Here is an 18,079-nt window from a genome sequence, read left to right as displayed (position 1 = left end):
TTTCTGGTTCTCCACAGGCTCCTACGGCTTTAGCAGGAACTATCCACTATCAATTGGCTTATCGATTACAAAATTATGCCTTTGACTTATCAAAAGGCCAACATGAGGATGCTCTTTTCCTCTCTGTGGACTCTGACCATGTTCCAAGCCTGACCTATGTCCCTAGACAAATACCCCGAGATGATCTCTATCGTCTCCTTCCTTCTTCTTGGGTTACGGCTTATGAACAACAAATGGCTACTACTCAACCTGTTCCTGTTGAACCACTTCAGTCTACAGATTCGCAGTTCATTACTCACCCCACAGGTGAGGTTGAAATCCGATTTCCTCCCCCACAACCATTACCTTCCCCTTTTCCTACCCAGTTTACAGGAATGATTCAAGAAAATATTCCTGTCAAATCTTTTGATGCTCAAGGAAACCCGGTGTATTACTTCTCCGATCCCGTCACTGGTCATAAATATTTTGACCTTTGTGATTGTGATACTTGTCTCCACGACTCTGATGATGATGTCTATTCCTATAGTCCCAAACGAAAGTCTTCTCAGACTATTCTAAGGGAACGATATGAGTCAGGAGATCCTACGGTTGGACCCTTGAGTACTGAAGCCCGTTATCCCTTTATGGTGAAATACGGTGCTCCTCCTTTGGAACCTCCCTATGTTCCTTCTCCTATTCCAGTTTGTAAACCTCCCCCACCTGTTCATACACCTTCTCCAATAGTCCCTCCTTGTTGCATGTATGCTCCAAGATCTTCTTCTTCTACTCCCTTGCAGAATTTTCCTGGTCCTACTGATTATGGTCCTGATTCTCATTGTGTCCGTCATGTATGGAAAGTCAAATCCCCTGTTTTACCCTCTGGACAACCAAAAGAAATATCTCAGGCTGAAGCAGCTTTAAATTGGCAAAATGAAAATGCCATCGTCCAAAACCAGTACCTTAAACGTATCCCTGCTTCTACCCAGCATACGTATAGTACTGTTGGCCGGCATACCCAATTGCTTCAATCTCTTAAAGCTGAGATGGATCAAGTCCATATGGAAATTGCTGGTATTGCTTCCTCGACTGCTGATACAACTCAGGTCTTTGCTCTTATTGGACAAAAAGAGAAACATCTCAAGTTTCTTGAAGCTCAACTGCATAGTATACAACAAGCTCCACCTCAAGTAGCAACATCCAGTCGGTAGCAACCTTTACCTTTGGCAATTCCTACTATGTCCTCTCAGGACCCATTTGCCATATATGCTCCCCCGGTTTCTCCACAAGTTGCTTCTCCTAGATTCTTCCCACTTGAAGAACTAAAGGCCCTACAGCGCCAGCAACGAAATCTGACGTCCAGGCCACAGCAGAAACCAGCCCCCTTAGCTAAAACCTCTCCTCCACCGTTTCAACCATACCCTATGACTGTAACCTATCCTGCCCTAGCACCACCCATTTCTACCTATCCATCACCTTCACCTTCACCTTCACCTCCTCGAACTAAGCCCAAATATCCTCCCATAGGTGCCATAACTCCTTCTGGTGACGAAGTGTTAACTGATCTTCTCACCACCCTAGCCCTTCATGATCCCAAACCTATTCCCTCTTTCATGAACACAGGTCCAGATCCACCACCTGTTCCTTATCCTGCACCTCCAAATGTTGAAGAGATGGATGGTGATCAGGCTGATCCCATGGTCCATAATCCCGAACCACAACCACCTCCTAACCCACTATATGCACCATTTTCAAACCAAGATCCCAAGCAGTTCTTTACCCTGGATGATGTCCCTGTCTCAAAATGGGCCTCCAAGTTTGCTGATTTTCATGCTTGGATTAATGCTGAACTTCTCCAAGAAGGTGCTACTTCTGTCAGTGTTCTGACTAAGTTTGTTGCACGACTTCAAGGAAAACTTAGGGAATGGTATTTGGCTCTTGGTGGATATAGACAATTACAACTTGTTCAGCTTCCTGAAGGCCAGTTCATCACAGTTCTATATCAAGAATTTCTTGGTCCTGTCTCGAATGATATCACAAAAGCCCGTGAAGAGTTTTTACAAATGAAGTGTTGTTCTCTAGCTCGTCCAGATCTTGATAAACACTTCTCTCGGATGACAGACAGATTTCATAAGATTGGCGGCCTTGATGATGAGAATCTTAAGCAGATTTTTTTGAATTCCCTTCCAGAACCTCTTGGTGCTGATACTCTCCAATTTCTTCACAATCAGAACATTACCCTGGCATCCTGCAGCATCGGCTCTCTATACAGTTTTGCTTTTACAGCTCTTGCCAAACTTTGTAATGTCAAGAAAATCTGGAAAGACTTACAATCCAAGTCTGATAAGGTCTCTTCTGCTTGTGATTCTTCCTGGATGAAGATTAAGTGTAAAGGTTCTGATCCCTCCTGTGATTGTCCTACAAAGAAGCTTTTCCATCATAAGAAGTTTTTTCACTCCTCTCGGAAGCACAAGACACGGTTTCCCTTTAAGCCTTCTCGGTTTAAACGGTTTAAACCTCACTGAAAATTCCTTCGGAAAAAACAGTTTCGTGGAAAGAACAAGAATACTTCTTGCTTTATCTGTGGAAAAGATGGACATTTTGCAAAAAATTGTCCTAATAGTCGCAAGAAAGAAAAAGTGCTCCATATGCTTGCTTCCCCCCATCATGATGATCTACAAGATGCTGACCTTGAATCCCTGTACTCCCTAGATGCAGAACCTACTGACCTCTCCTTGTTTGCCATTGACTATCCTGATGATATTACTCCAACTTACCTCACAGACTCAGACCCAGAGTCTTCTCTCTCCGAGTCCGAGGAATCTGATCCCCTCTACCAGGTTATTCCTTTTCTCTCCCCCAGTCAAACAAATCCTCTTCCCTGCCAGTCAATCACCCTACCTCATGCTGCAGTAACCCTAATCCCTGAACCTTATGCTAAACCAGTTCGTCTCATAGCCTTCCTTGATACAGGTGCTACAACAACCATCTTGTCCCCAAAGGTCCTCCCAAATTCTTTTTGGAAACCTCAGGAACCTCCTCTCCCTTTCTTAGCCGCTAATGGTGAAACGTTCTACATCACCCTTGTCACCAAACAACCCATTAAAATCTGACTTCTTCCAACCCTTTCATTCACCCATGCTATGTTAGGTTCTCACTGTCCTGGAAAAGACCTCATCATAGGTTTTGATGTCCTAAGTCATCTCCCTCTTAAATGGACACCCCATGGTCTTGTGTATAAACAACAACGGCTTCCTTGGTCCCCTTTTTCTAACATATTTCTTGCAGATACATGTCCTACTCTGTTTGATGATTTTAAAGGAAAACTTCTGCAAACTTCTTGTGTAGACTCTCATACTGAGTTCCTGACCAAATGTCCACATCCTCTTTGGCAGAATTCCAAGTTCTTCATCTCCTTACCATTTAAGAAGAATGAAGATGTAAATCCAACAAAAGCTAGTCATCCTGGTATGAATCCAGAACATTTGACACTTACAGTACAAGAACTTCAACAACTCCAAGCTCAAGGATTGTTAGAACCAACTGTGTCTCCATGGGCATGTCAGGCGTTCTATGTAAACAAAAGAACAGAACAAATCCGTGGTAAGATGAGAATGGTGATCAATTATCGGCCCCTCAATTTCTTCCTGGCTGATGATAAGTTCCCTTTACCAACTCGTCCAGCACTATTACTCCAGTTGGCCTCGGCAACCATCTTCTCCAGGTTTGATCTTAAAGCCGGATTTTGGCAACTTGGAATTTTCCCTGAAGACAGGCCAAAGACCGCATTCTGTGTCCCTGGTTATCATTTACAGTGGACAGTTATGCCCTTTGGACTGAAGACGGCTCCATCAATATTTCAGTGTGCCATGATGCAGATATTTGCTCCCATTTAAGATCGTGCCCTGATTTATATTGATGACATTCTTCTGTTTTCTTCTACACAGGCTGAACATCTTTGTCTCCTTCAGCACTTCCATTAGATTGTTCAAGACTATGGAATTATGCTCTCCCCAAAGAAAATGCAAATTGGTGTTCTTACCATTGATTTTCTTAGCGTCACTATTACCAAAGGAAAATATGAACTTCAACCTCATATTGCTACATCTCTCCAGCAATTTCCTAAAGGTCCCCTGACAAAAAATCAGGTCCAGCAATTCCTTGGTATAGTCAACTACATGACAGAGTTTCTTCCTCAACAAATCAAACACACATCTGTGCTTCATCAACTCTTGAGAAAGCAAGCTCCTCCTTGGTCCTCTGAACATTCAGCATCCATTCAGGCTCTAAAACAACTATCTACAAGACTCCCCTGTTTACAGATTCCTTCTGATGGATGACATGTCCTACAAACTGATGCCAGTGATACTCACTGGGGTGCAGTCCTCCTTGAAGAAACCCCTGATTCCAAAAGAACCATCTGTGGTTACAAAAGTGGCTCCTTTAAACCATCTGAAGCTCATTACCATTCAACATTCAAAGAAATTCTTGCAGTCAGAAGAGGTATTGAAAAGTTCCAGTTTCATCTCATCGGACACAGGTTCCTCATTGAACTGGACATGTCAAGTTTCCCTCGCATGCTTGAATTCCGGCAGCGGACACTTCCCAATGATCAACTTCTACTATGGGCTCAATGGTTTTTAAAGTGGTCCTTTGATATCAAACACATCAAAGGAAAAGAAAATGTCTTGGCAGATTTCCTCTCTCGCCCTATTTCTACTTTTTCTGTAATCCCAATCCTTTACCCAATAACACCAGGTGCCTCTACCTCCTCTTCCTCCCAGCCTCAGCCTCAACCCAGCTATAACCTTTGCTATGCTATACCTCCTCACCTTCCCCCCGAAATCCTTCATACCTTGACCTATAAAGCAGTCCTTACTTACAGTAAGCATACCGCTATTCAGCTCTTAGAAATTGCTCTTCGACAAGAAGGTCTCTTTCTTGCTGGTTCTACCTTTCACCCAGAATTTCCTTTCCTCACCGTTTTTACCTTCAACTCCTTTTATGATCTACAAGAATTAACCCCTATTTTCAAATGCATTTTCTGGCATTTATGTACTGCCTACTCCATAGCCATATGTTTTCCCCTTCAGGCCATCCAATCCATATGTATGCGTTGGTGTACCCCGGTAAACCCACATCGTCCTAACCTCCCTATTATCCAGTTTCTTCAGCTTTTTGCTCCTATGGAAACTTGGTTCAACCTTTTCACTTCTCTCCTTCCACAGCCAGATTCTCCTGATCTACCTATGCACTACATCACTATCCTCTTCCATAGACCTCCAGCCATCCTCCAAATAACTGATCCTCCATTCAACCTACACCCCTGCCATTACATTCATTACACCACCGACTATCATGTGTATGGAACAAAGCCCTATGCACTCTTCATCACTAGAAGACAGCATCGATCAGAATGGCAACAGTTTCTTCAAGCTATGTGCAGAATCAACGATATCCAGCCTCATCAAGTTCTAGCTCCCCTTCTTCACACTGTTGATTCAGCTTGGGAACTACATCAGAATGGTCAACTGCCCTGTTCTCGTATCACTCCTCTGATGAATGCCTATAATGATTGGCTTATTGATAAAGCTGCCTTCTACCCATACAGCAGCTCCTCTGGACCGGATACTGATTAAGTCCTCTTATATATGTTGTGTAAGAGTATGTATGTCTGTTTGTATGTAAGTGTGTGTATGTGTGTATGTGTGTATGTAGTAGTATGTATTTGTATTTGTAGTATGCCGACACCCCCGACATACGGCCCCACATTCCATGTGAAGTCCATGTGAAGTCCATGTGACACATGTGAAGTCCATGTGAGTTGTGTCCCCACATGTCCCACATGTCTCTTGTATCCTCTTGTATCTTCGGCTATTTAAAGCCTCCTGAATGAAGAGTTTGGGCAGAGCCTGGTTTGACGTACACCCTGAGATAAGAAATTTTTTTTAAGGGAAGTAGTAGTTGTGACAATGTGGCAGTGGCACTGTTTGGATGCGTAATCCCACATCGCTCAGCGAGGCCGGCTACCGCGACTATATTAGCTGGGCTTTACCTTCCCCTGCTAGACGCGTTTATGTGGGTGTGCTGGCGCCTAAGTTGGTATCAGAGCTGGGCGGTAGTGCGGAAGTAGTAGTTGTGATGATGTGGCAGTGGCACTGTTTGGATGCGTAATCCCACATCGCTCAGCGAGGCCGGCTACCGCGACTATATTAGCTGGGCTTTACCTTCCCCTACTAGACGCGTTTATGTGGGTGTGCTGGCGCCTAAGTATTGCTCAATAAAACTTGGACATGTGTGGTGTATGAATTTAGAATTGGTAGTTGATGATATTCAATTATATGTCATAAAACTTATAATGAGACATGATATATATATATATATATATATGCATTAGTGTTAGATACTGTAGTTATTTTGAACAGTAGATGCAATTATCCATGCAATAATTCCTTAATTTATACAAGTATAGTGCCATTTTTTCGATCTCGTTTGTTTAAAATCTACATGTTTAAAATCCGTACCTTTTTTTTTTTTTTTTTCCTTTTTTTGTTATTTTGACCGTTTATTTGACCATATCGTTCGAAAAAATTTACTGTTTAAAACCTATACCGTCCATTTCTTTTTTTTTTTGCCGTTTCCGTTTTTGTCAACAATGCACAGGGGTGACGCGCCTGCATTAGCATGACATTAGTAGGGTATTTTATAGATTAGTATCTTACGACCAACATTTATTAATCGTTTGACTTAATTAAAGGCCCAGATTGAAAGGAGTTTTTTTATTAAATCCTACGGCCCAATTTGAGCCTTTTTACGCATGCTGCTAGCGCACCCTACATCACACATTGGAAGGTTCCAAATGAAGCAATTCTGTTAGCCCAAATTCAAAAGAGCATAACTTTCGATTCCCATAGCCATTTTGGTCCATCCAAGTCCCTAGTTCTTCATAATTTCTCCCTCTACACGATAAAAGCAAGAAATCAAGGTTTTAAGTAGTGCAAGGCTGCAATTTTTGTGAGAGAAGTCTCACCCTCCATTAATAGCCATTGAATGAGTTTGAAAGCTTCAAATGAGTGATATGTGCTCATTGAAGGCTGGTTTATGAGGTTGTTGAGTTTCATTGATGGTGTTTTAACTCCAAATCAAGAGAGGGAGAAAGAGGGAAGAGAAGAGAGCTTGAGGATAGTTGTTGGTGCTTTGAAGAGCAAGAAGACAAGGGGAAGAGAGGGTGTGTGCACCTACCTTGTCAGTGGAGTTTCCCAGTCATCCGAAGCAACTGGTTGTAAAATTTTCTAACCTTAAATTTACATTACATGTATTCTTGATGAAATGTACGTATTCTAGATTAGTTGTGGAAGAATTGTATTTGTGCTAGCTTGTTGTGGATGTACATGCTAAGTAGAGCTTGACTGTAAGGCATTGATATAAGCCTAAAATTAACTATATTTTTGTAAGTGTGCTTAGTGGGTGATAAGCACTAAAAGTGACTACTCCCGTGTAGTGGTGCTGCACATATTATTGATATTGAGAGTGTCATCTTAGCTGCGCCTTGAGAAACTTGGGTGTGGGTTATTGTGGGTGCAGTCAAAAGTAGTGTCTTGAATATGTACGAAGCATTTACAGGGCCTACTCTGGGGATGTAGAAAAATTGTTGAACCTCATAAAAACCCTATGTTGTGGTTGTGCTTCTTATTTTCATTGTCTACACTTGAAGTGTGTGGAATGCAGAATGGCTGTGTACACTTGGAAATGCTTATAAGAGACTGAGTGTGCATATGATTGTACGAATAGGGACATGTACATTAAGGTTTTCCTAGTCAAATTTTGGAACAAGTTTTTTGGGATCAGAATTGGACTCATTGATTCATCCACCTCTTAGTGATTTCCAGATTACAACACTTTTACTGCTATACTATTTTTTTTCAATATTTTAACATTGAAAAAAAAAAAATGTATTAACAATTTTTCAAGAATTTCTAAGTCTATTTCTAACTCAAATTGCCTAGTTTTAGGCAATTGTCTAAGGAGATTTTCTCGAAAAGGTAAGTTAACATATATAAATACCTTAGTTTAGGTCTTTTGGTCTTGGATGAGTCACTAATGCCTTAGACATGATAGGGGTGTAAGTTTGGCCTTTACGGCCTGAATTTGCCTAGGCCCGCCCTGAGCCCGAATAAGGCTTGGGTTAAGATTTCTAACCTTGAGGGTGGGTTAGGGTTGAAAATACTAACCTTGGGTTAGAGTTGGGTCCGGTTTGGGTTGATGCCTAAGCTAAGACCGGCCCAACCCAACCTGACCCTGATTTTAACTATGATTTATGTAATATAATTTAGGGCCATCACCCTATCCTTTTATTTTGAATAATGGAATGTGGGTCATTGATTCTTATGGCTAGATGTTCTGAACATCTATTATTGTTTTGTCATTCATAATTTAATTGTATATTTATCATTTGATCTATTCATTTTTTTTTTCAATGTATAGGACACGTGGATAAACATGCTCAATCGATGTTAGCCCGACCTTAGCAAGAATCAAGGCCAACCCGGCCCAATTAGGGCCAATTAGGGCCAGATTGGGTTTGCACAAGTCCGAGAGGGTTGGGCCTCGGCCTGAACATGACAGGATTGAGTTGGGCTTGGGATGAATTTTGGAGACTTAAGATTGAATAAGGGTTTTAAGAAGCCCGACCAAAACCGGCCTGGTTTCACCCCTAAGACATGAAAATCACCTTATAATGCTTAGGATTAAAAAAATATACAAATTACAAATAAAATCCGAAGATATAAGGAATTGTCCATTTGATGAAGACTTCACTTGAACCTTTTGACCAACTAGCTAGTCCAGATGATTTCAAAACTAGACTTACTAAAGGAAGCTAAATCATGTACATCTCAGCTTCACCATCATCATGCCACAGATGGACTTACCGAAGCATAGAAATTTCAAGCCATAATGGGCGGACTTACATAAGGCTCATGGTGACTCTGAAGTTGTCACTTGCTTCCACAAGGGATGGGCTTATACAAGGGCTTATGATAAGCTTTTAAGTTTCTTCTTGCTACCATACATACGAAGGCCAAGCCCATGATAAGAGGCTTGACTGTCCATGGAACTATTGAACACAAACATCTTGCACACAATAAAACTTAAGAGAGATTAGAAACATCAATAAAGATAATTTTTTTAGCTATGAACTAAAGTAAGGAATCACCAAAAACAATCATAACCATGCAACTTCTCAATAAAACCCAACCCCTCCCACCACTCCGCCCAAAGAGGGATAAGCAGACTAGTCGGCTGAAGGGCAAAGAGAAGAACTGTCTACTTAATTACAACTAACTAGCCATCTGAGCGAATTGCCGATCTCTTTCCCAAGGAATGATTTTCTTTTCATTCAGAAAAGCCTCCATCTTGCATTTTCATGCACTCAGTAGGGAATGGAATTGGGAACATTCAAGGAGGTTGATCCACTCATTTGCGAGATATCAACTTTATCAATTTATTTCATTACTTCCCAGGAACGGAGTCCTAACCTTTCCGTTTTAGCCAGAAATAGCCTTTCTCTCTTCCTAAACTCTAATTCACTAGAAAACTGGAATTTCACTCTTCAATATGAATTCAACCACCAGAGAGAGAGAGAGAGCAAAAAGTCAAAATGCAGAAGAAGGCACTTAGCCATTTTATTTATTTATTTTTCATAATTATATAGTTAAAACATAATCTAGTTCTCCTAGCTAGATCTTGATAGATAACGTGTTATGGGATGACATTACCAGTCCAATCTCTGGATAGGCCACTTACCAAATTCCATAGCCAAATCAATCATATGGCCACCAAAGATTGAACTTCTGATTATATTATTGGCCATCAAGCATTTATAGATTATTGAGTAGAAGATTGCATAGTTTCTGTCATTCCTTTCTAAATACTAAATAAGGGAAGAAATAACACCAATAAGCTAAGCATGTGTGGCGGAGGTGGGGGTTGAAAATAATTTTAGTTGTATGTGTGCCGCTTAAGAATATATAGACGTTAATCTTATATTATATTTTTTCTTTTAATTCCATTTTGCTGAATAATAGCAAAAAAAAAAAAAAAAAAAAAAAGCCCTAAGCATGTGATCCATAAGCACCCATATAAATATTGAACATAGATTTTGCTGGCACAGAATGTACTAGTTAGAATTTCAAAATCAAGGAAATCTAGTGGACAATAGTTTTTTCCTAGAAGCAAAACCATTATACATATTCTGGTGGTATAACTATGAGAATAATACTCAGTAGGAAAAATCATAACTAAAAAAGGAAAAAAAAAAAAATCTGGCGTCCTTATCAATATGGCCTATCTTTTTCCTATAAAGACATGTCCAAGGAGGGTTTCCTATATAGACAGTGTCAATGAATCAATATACTGCACCAATAGGGAGTTAGAAAATTGTATCATTCATGGGGGATCCACATGGAGCCCACATGGTCAAAATAAGAGAGTGTCAGACAACTAATGCCCCATATACATAATCTTTCATATTAAATATATCCATATATATACAAGACATTCTTCTTAAGAACTGAATATTTAAGGAGGTGGTCTACCTCTGTCCTCTCAAAGCAGTCGTCAAGGTCCTTTTCACTTCAGTACGTACTTCCTTTCTCTTTCTTTCTTCTTACATTTTCTAGAATTTTGAATTTTTTTGGTGACCCTGGTAGGACAAATTGTTTTCTATAAAGATGTTCCTATGGCTTCTTTTATTTGTAGTATAGATTTCTATTTCCTTTCATAAAATTCCAAGATATTCAATTGTAATCTTAGATTAATTGAAAAGCCGAAATTTCATTCGTAAGTCGATAAATTTATTATTTCGTACATTTGAGCATTCATATATTTTCACTTATCAAACATTCATTTAATTGATCAAGTACCATTAAAAAAGGCATCTTCGTAAATTATTTTCTATCACCTTGTTGTAAATGTAGGGCCAAAATGGGTTCTAGATCTGGAGTATATAATCTTCCAAAGAAGTTGATTTGTGACATTTCTTAGCCATCAAACTATTCCCAAATAGTGTACAAAAGGCTATGTTGTACTGTTTTTGTTAACTGATTAGGTTTCCGTATTCTTAGATTCAATTTCTAGTTAGGGTTTTACTATATTCAATATTGCTGGTAAGTGTTGAGATTTTTTTTTTTCAAATATTTTTCTTATAATAATTCTGCATATCATATTCAAGATTCTAAGGGAGTAGTGATATATGGGAAGAAGAGTAAAGGAGATCGAGCATTAGTTTTTCAAAATATTTTTTTTTACCGTGTTGGTAAGCATTTTGCATGCTAGACTGTGGATTTATGTCTCAGATTCGGGTCAAGAATGTTGATTGCTTTATGCCAATTTGTGCTTGCTTGGTGGCTATGTTATTCATTTAGACAACGAATTCTGACCTGACCACTATTGTGGTCATCTCCTTTTCTTGTACTGTGTATTTCCGCTTGGTGTCTAAGCATATGGCTCTCATAGACTATTGGACGTCACTCTTGCATAAGAACTCCACGGATTATTGTCTTACAATAATCATTATCATTGTTCTTTAAAAGCAGTAAAATTTGTTAACTTTGTTTTTTCCACCATCTCTCTTTATCAATGCAGGACAAATCTTCTCTAAATTGGAATGTCTTACAAAGAGATCAAAAGGCATGACAAGGCCATCATATTAGATGGACCAACACCACTTCCAATTTATAATCTAAATCATGTTTGTAAAGTTTTCTTCTCCTTTCGTAGTAAATTTGATTTAAATATATATATATATATATATGCAATTTATATTCTAAATCCGATTATAATATATTGTACAGTGGTCAATTAATGTTCTTATGTTTTCCTTTGTTTGTGTGATGTAAAGACAACGCGACCATTACCAGTGTCCTCAAGTTCACAGGGACAAATATCATCTTTAGGTGCACAGGTTTCATGGAGATTGCCAAGAGAAGAAGACTTAGAGCTACGGCTTGGTTCAACAGGTGAGTGATTTAAATTTGGTAGCTTCTTAGTGAAAGTTTGCATGTTTCACTTTTGGATTTGAGATTTAAATGCTTGTTTCCTTTTGCAAAGATATGTTATTTCGATCGCTCTTGTGTGTTTATTGGTACCCTTGTAAGTTTACATCTTTAGTTGCTCCCGTGTGTTTGTTGGTACCTATAAAAAATGGCGGCACTTATGGATCACATGGTGATTCTTACAAAAGGCCGTTATATATAACACAATATGCGGTATTTCAAACTTAACGTTGTAGGAATCTTTTTCCCTAAAGATATTTAGAATCGAGACAATTAATGCTCCATATATTCATAATCTTTCACATTAATCTATACATACAATCCATTTTTTGTTTTTGGAAAACAAGCCTTTCTTGGTAAGAACTGAATAATTAAAGAGGTGGTCTTGCTTTCTTCCGCTCAAAGCAAGTAGTGGTCAAGGCCGCTTTCACTTAGATACGTATTTCCTTTCCTTTCCTCTCTACATTTTTCATACATGCATACCGTATAGAGGAGAGAAAATAGGAATCGATTGAAAAGGGAGGTCAAATAGAAAAAAAATAATAATTTAAAAAGATAAATAGTCGAAGCTATTATGTCCTAGCTTAATGGAGGAAGCCGTGCGTCATTCTCCTAAGAGAAATCATAGGAACCAAAGAATCACATTGCCATTTGAAGTTTGTCTTTTCGTTCCATCTTTTACCTGTTTAATAGGATTACAAATAGTTACAAGCAATTGTAATTTTCTATAACTTCTACTACCCCACTGACGTTGGAAAATTATAAAGGAGTAGGAAGCAACAACACAAGTGGTTGCTTCCAAAGAGAAAAAGAACTCGCCACCCAAAGGAAATCCACCTAAGGGATAATAGAACTCAAGAAGAACAACTTCTTCACTGGTGTAAGTTTTTATAAATGAGCATGGAACAACCTTCAAAACATAAACAATAAATTAAGACAAATTAAAAAAAATAAACATGGGGAAGACAAACAACTATCCAATAGGAAAGGACCTTGGAAACGTTGAAAGGAATTTTTCACGTCTTTAAGCATCTAGAAATATAATGGTTGAAGTGCCCAAGAAGTTCTAGAACCGAATTTGAATAGAAGTTGGACTAAAAAGATGAATTCTGGAATTCTAAGTGTTTGTAGCCAACCTAGACACACTTTACAAAAACGGTCATAACTTCTTCGAGAAAATAACAATTGAGGCATTGTTTTTGTTTTGAAAAATAGACTTCTAGACATTTCCATCAATATATGGCACGGCTTTTAGTTCTTTTTAAGTTGGTATAGGTGTCATTATGAAATTACCCCAAAATCCTGGATTGCAACTTTTATTTTTAGCTTTTATCCTTTGCCTTAAGCTTGTGGGCTTATTGGGTTGGGTTGTTGGCCCATTTGAAAATGCCCCTACATCAGCCACGTACATCACTAACATCTCCACATCACTTATAGTTTAGTAACTATTAAATAAAATAAATAACTACTTGACATCTAAGATACAACCCAAAATATTCCCATGTATACACATAACGCTCATTCCCCTTTGACTTTGGTCTTGTTCTCAAGACTAGTCATTGAAAATTGAACTGTAGTTGCATCATTCAATGGTCTTCACTTGGCTTAATTAAGGAAGCCATGCCCTCGTTTCTCAAAGAGAGAAAATATGCAACTCCCGTCGGTTGGCGCCATCCTTGAGCTCTAATACTAAATGATAGTGCACACCATATAGAGGAAAGGAAATAAGGAATCAATTAAGAATGTAGATAAAATAGAAAAATAAAATAATTAAAAAAAATAAATAGCTCTATCGACGAAGCTATTATGTCCCGGCTTTATGGAAGAAGTCTTGCCTCCTTCTCCTAAGAGAAATTTTAGGAACCAAAGAACCACGCTGCTATTCGAAGTCTATCTTTTCATTCCATCTGCTACCTATTTAATACGATTACGATAGTTACAAGTAGTTTTAATTTTCTATAACTTCTACTACCCACTTACATCACTAACATCTCCATGTCACCTAAAATAAATAACTACTTTTTTTTTGCTAGAAAAATAAATAACTACTTGACATCTCATGCACAACCAAAACATTCTAATGTATACATGTAATAATTTTCTTGAATTTTGATTTTTTAGTGACCCCGGTAAGACAAATGGTGTTCTGCAAAGTTGTTTTCATGGTTCATTTTATTTGTATGCGTGGTTGGTTATTTCCTTTCATAAAATTCAATTCTAATCTTAGATTACTTGAAGAAACAAAAATTTATGCACGTGAATATATTCGTAAGTTGACAAATCTATTATTTCACATGTTTGAGCATTCATATATTTTTCGCTTATCAACATTCATTTAATTGATCAAGTACCATTAAAAAAGGCATTTTTGCAAAAAAATTCTATCACTTTATTGTGAATGTAGGGTCAAAATAGATTATGGGCGTATATTATCTTCTCAAAGAAGTTACTTTGCGACATCTCTTACCCAATGTTTATTATGTTTAATTTATTATTGTACTATCAAACTATTCCCAATAATGTATTTATTCATTTATTTATTTTTGGATAACTTATTGGGTATCTGAATTCATAGATTTAATTTGTGTGTGTGTGTGTGTGTGTGTGTGTGTGTGTGTGTTATAAGCAATCCATTACAAGTATTCATAGATTTCATTATTTGTAAGGGATTTGCTACGTTCAGTATTGCTAGTAAGTGTTGAGATTATTATTTTCCTTATAATTATTCTACATACCATGTATAAGATTTTATAGGAATGGGATTCCAAGTAATCAGGCGATCTGATATTAATACTTAAAACCATAGTTGTATGAGCCTAAAGTTTATAAAATGTTTATAAACTTATATCCTAAGAATTTCCCTTGTCTAGAAGGAAAAAAATACAACAATTTCCAACTCCTTTGTAGACACAAATTTTCTTGTTTGTAATTTTATTTTTTTTCGATAGGTAGGGATAGGAAGTAGATAACAACCAAGAAGCTCAAACTCAAGACCTTTTGGTGAGCATGGACATTTTGCTCACCACAGTTCACCAATTGCGCTAGGCAGTTGTTGTTATTTATTAATTTTTTTGTCCATTGGTGAAACATTTTGCATACTAAACTATGAATTTGAGGCTTAGATTTGGCTTAAGAATGTTGTTTGCTTTATGCTATTTTGTGATTGATTATTTTTCTTTGTAAGTAATGAAATTGGCTATCTGTCTTTTCCACTATCTCTTAATCAAATGATCTTTTCGACTCAAATATTGCAAGACCGCGGTAAGACAAATTTTGTTCTGCGAAGTTGTTTCTATAGTTTCTTATATTTGTGTGTAGTTAGCTATTCCCTTTCATAAAACTAATTTTATGCATAAGTTGACAAGTTTATTATTTCGCATGTTTGAGCATTCATATATTTTTCTTTTATCAACATTAATTTAATTGATCATATAACATTAAAAATGAATCTTTGCAAAAAAAATTCCATCACTTTGTTGAGAATGTAGGGTCAAAATGGGTTATGGGAGTTTATTATCTTCTGAAGGAAGTTAATTTGTAATATCTGTTACCCAACGGTTGCTATGTTTAACTCATTAAGTCTGTGTATTCATAGATTTCATTGCTAGTAAATGTTGAGATTTTTATTTTCCTTGTAATAATTTTGTACGCCATATATAAGATTGTATATGAATGAAATTCCAAATGTGTAGTGAAGATGGAAAGCAGAGTAAAGCAATGATTACCAACAAAAATAATGGAGTTCGAGTTTTAGTTTTTTCATAATTTACTTAGCTTAATTAATTGATCACATGTTTTTTTTTTTGGGTGACTAACAATTCGATCTGTTGTTTGCAAAGTTATAGTGCACGATATTAGAATGGATCGCCCATATCAGACAGAAATATTCCTGCTTTCATTAAAAAAATGGATTTTTTTTTTTTACTTTTTTACCCCTGGTCTGTACCATTCAACAAATACGATATTGGCTAGGTAATGGAATTAGAGACTTGCCAAACCGATATGGATCCCCTGATGCGGGCAATCTGATACCAATACTTAGAACCATGGTTGTATAAGCCTAATGGTATAAAAGGTGTATAATTTACATCCTAGGCATTTCCCTTATCTAAGGGAAAACAATACAATTGTTCGCTAGCTGCACTAGGCAGTTGTTATTTATTATTATTTTTGTGTATTGGTAAAACATTTTGCGCCAAGCTGTGAATTTGCGGCTCATATTTGGGTTAAGAATGCTGCTTACGTTATGCTATTTTGTGATTGATTATTGTTCTTTGTAAGTGATGAAATTGGCTATCTATGTCTTTTCCACTGTCTTTTAATCAAATGATCTTTTCAACTCAAATGTTGCAGGACAAATCTTGAGCTCAATTAGAACGCCTTACAAAGAGATCAACAAAGAGGACAAGGCCATCTTATTACCAAAGCCTATTCCCAGACCAACACCAAAGGCAAATTATAATCTAAATCATGTTTGTTGTTTGTAAAGTTTTGTCTTTCTTTTATAATAAATTTGATATTACCTATGAAAAAAAAAAACATCATAAGAAGTTTAGAATCTAAATCCGTTAATAATATCTCATATAGTGGTCAATTGATGTTCTTAACTTTTCCTTTTGTGATATACAGACATTGCAATTATTCCCAATGTCCTCAAATTCACAAGGACAAACATCATTTTTAGGTTCACAAGGTTCGTACAAATTGCAAAGAGAAGAAGACTTCGAACTCCTACTTGAGTCAACAGGTGATGAGTAATTTAGAATTGGTACCTTCTTAATGAAAGATTGCATGTTTCACTTTTGGATATGAAATTTAAATGCTTGTTTCCTTCTAAAAAGATATATTTTTCTCAATTTCTCTTGTGTGTTTGTTGGTAGCTATTGAGATTATTACATAATAACTATGTAGTATTATATAATACAACATTAATTTGTCCAAGATGTTTATGCACATTAACTGATTGGTTTAGTTCATCGTTCATTAAGGTACATATCTTCTCTTGAGGCACTTGCTTATTCTATAATCAAACAAATATTACATAGTTCATCAACTATGTAAAAATACTAGGAAGCCTTCTGATTTATTTTGTTACATATATGGCAGCACTCAACCAAAATGGCATTCTAAACCAAGACCAAACTGTGCCTTTCAAGAATCAAAACACTGATGCGATGCCGGAAGTACATGCCGGGAGAGACGTGGCGCCGGAATATGTAATTTTTGTGTTTTTTTTAAAGCCACTATATATAATGACTTTGGTTGGTATTAGGAATTAATTAAACTATCATGAAATTTAATGTTGATAATAGTGAAATGGTGACTTGACAGATGAGGCTTGGAGGTGAATCAAGCAATAGGGAGCTTGAAGTTGAGATAGAAGAGATAAAACTGATGTGTGTGATCTGCTTGGGGGAGATGGAAGAAGAGACATCAACTCTTTGTGGGCATATTTTTTGCAAAGACTGCATCATGAGTGCTATATGGATGAAAAGGAGATGCCCTGTCTGCCTGACGCCACTCTCCATAGGTAGCATCCACCGCATCTTCTTGCCTACTGGAGATTGCCACTCTCTAATATGAGAGAGAGAGAGAGAGAGAAGGATTGAAATTTTCTTGTGAACATGGAATTATTCATTTCTTTCTTTTGTTTCTTGTTGACTGTCCTCAAGGCCAGGAGATAACAAAAGCCCATGTACTGAATTAACTCTCGGTGCTATGCAGATCTCTGGACCACTGGTGCAAATTTATTTTTGTTTTTCTCTATCAAGTTTCTGAACACCTAAAGTAGTAGATGACGACCAGGGAAATTCTAGCACACAAACACGCACAGCATAGAAGGGAGAGAGAGAGAGAGAGAGAAAGAGAGAGCATGGCCTTCTAGTGAATCAGATCTTTAATTTCAGACCTAATTCTTACTTCGCTAGAATTAAAGATCTACTTAGAAGGCCATTCTCTCTCTCTCTCTCTCTCTCATTAGTGCAGATTTACTAAATAAAGGGGTAGAGACCATTTTTGGAAAATGATTTCTTCTTTTTTTTTTGGGGGGG

At 37.5% G+C, this 18,079-nt stretch overlaps 2 protein-coding genes across 2 annotated transcripts; both read left to right on the top strand.

Annotated features, from left to right (window-relative positions):
* Nucleotides 1–11,610: 11,610 nt before the first annotated feature.
* Nucleotides 11,611–16,516, top strand: LOC122079541. The gene is made up of 3 exons (XM_042646091.1): nucleotides 11,611–11,725; nucleotides 11,876–11,993; nucleotides 16,383–16,516. The coding sequence occupies exons 1-3, from the start codon at nucleotides 11,642–11,644 to the stop codon at nucleotides 16,514–16,516; spliced, it is 336 nt and encodes a 111-aa protein (XP_042502025.1). The 5' UTR covers nucleotides 11,611–11,641.
* Nucleotides 16,517–16,662: 146 nt separating this feature from the next.
* Nucleotides 16,663–17,760, top strand: LOC122076306 (E3 ubiquitin-protein ligase complex slx8-rfp subunit slx8-like). Its single transcript, XM_042641625.1, has 3 exons — nucleotides 16,663–16,776; nucleotides 17,136–17,245; nucleotides 17,361–17,760. The coding sequence occupies exons 1-3, from the start codon at nucleotides 16,677–16,679 to the stop codon at nucleotides 17,610–17,612; spliced, it is 462 nt and encodes a 153-aa protein (XP_042497559.1). The 5' UTR covers nucleotides 16,663–16,676; the 3' UTR covers nucleotides 17,613–17,760.
* The last annotated feature ends 319 nt before the right edge of the window (nucleotides 17,761–18,079 follow it).

Source organism: Macadamia integrifolia, chromosome 1, assembly GCF_013358625.1.
Source record: "Macadamia integrifolia cultivar HAES 741 chromosome 1, SCU_Mint_v3, whole genome shotgun sequence".
Taxonomy (NCBI): domain Eukaryota; kingdom Viridiplantae; phylum Streptophyta; class Magnoliopsida; order Proteales; family Proteaceae; genus Macadamia; species Macadamia integrifolia.
Note: the sequence above shows the minus strand (reverse complement) of the source record. Positions and strands in the feature narration are given on the sequence as shown.

What these genes read in the sequence shown, in the direction of transcription:
- LOC122076306 (XM_042641625.1), top strand. Translation starts at nt 16,677, where the DNA reads ATGTCCTCAAATTCACAAGGACAAACATCATTTTTAGGTTCACAAGGT. An exon ending in ACTCCTACTTGAGTCAACAG is followed by an intron (nt 16,777 to 17,135) that starts GTGATGAGTAAT and finishes CATATATGGCAG; the next exon opens with CACTCAACCAAAATGGCATT. An exon ending in GAGACGTGGCGCCGGAATAT is followed by an intron (nt 17,246 to 17,360) that starts GTAATTTTTGTG and finishes GTGACTTGACAG; the next exon opens with ATGAGGCTTGGAGGTGAATC.
- LOC122079541 (XM_042646091.1), top strand. Translation starts at nt 11,642, where the DNA reads ATGTCTTACAAAGAGATCAAAAGGCATGACAAGGCCATCATATTAGAT. An exon ending in CAATTTATAATCTAAATCAT is followed by an intron (nt 11,726 to 11,875) that starts GTTTGTAAAGTT and finishes TGTGATGTAAAG; the next exon opens with ACAACGCGACCATTACCAGT. An exon ending in GCTACGGCTTGGTTCAACAG is followed by an intron (nt 11,994 to 16,382) that starts GTGAGTGATTTA and finishes CAAATGTTGCAG; the next exon opens with GACAAATCTTGAGCTCAATT.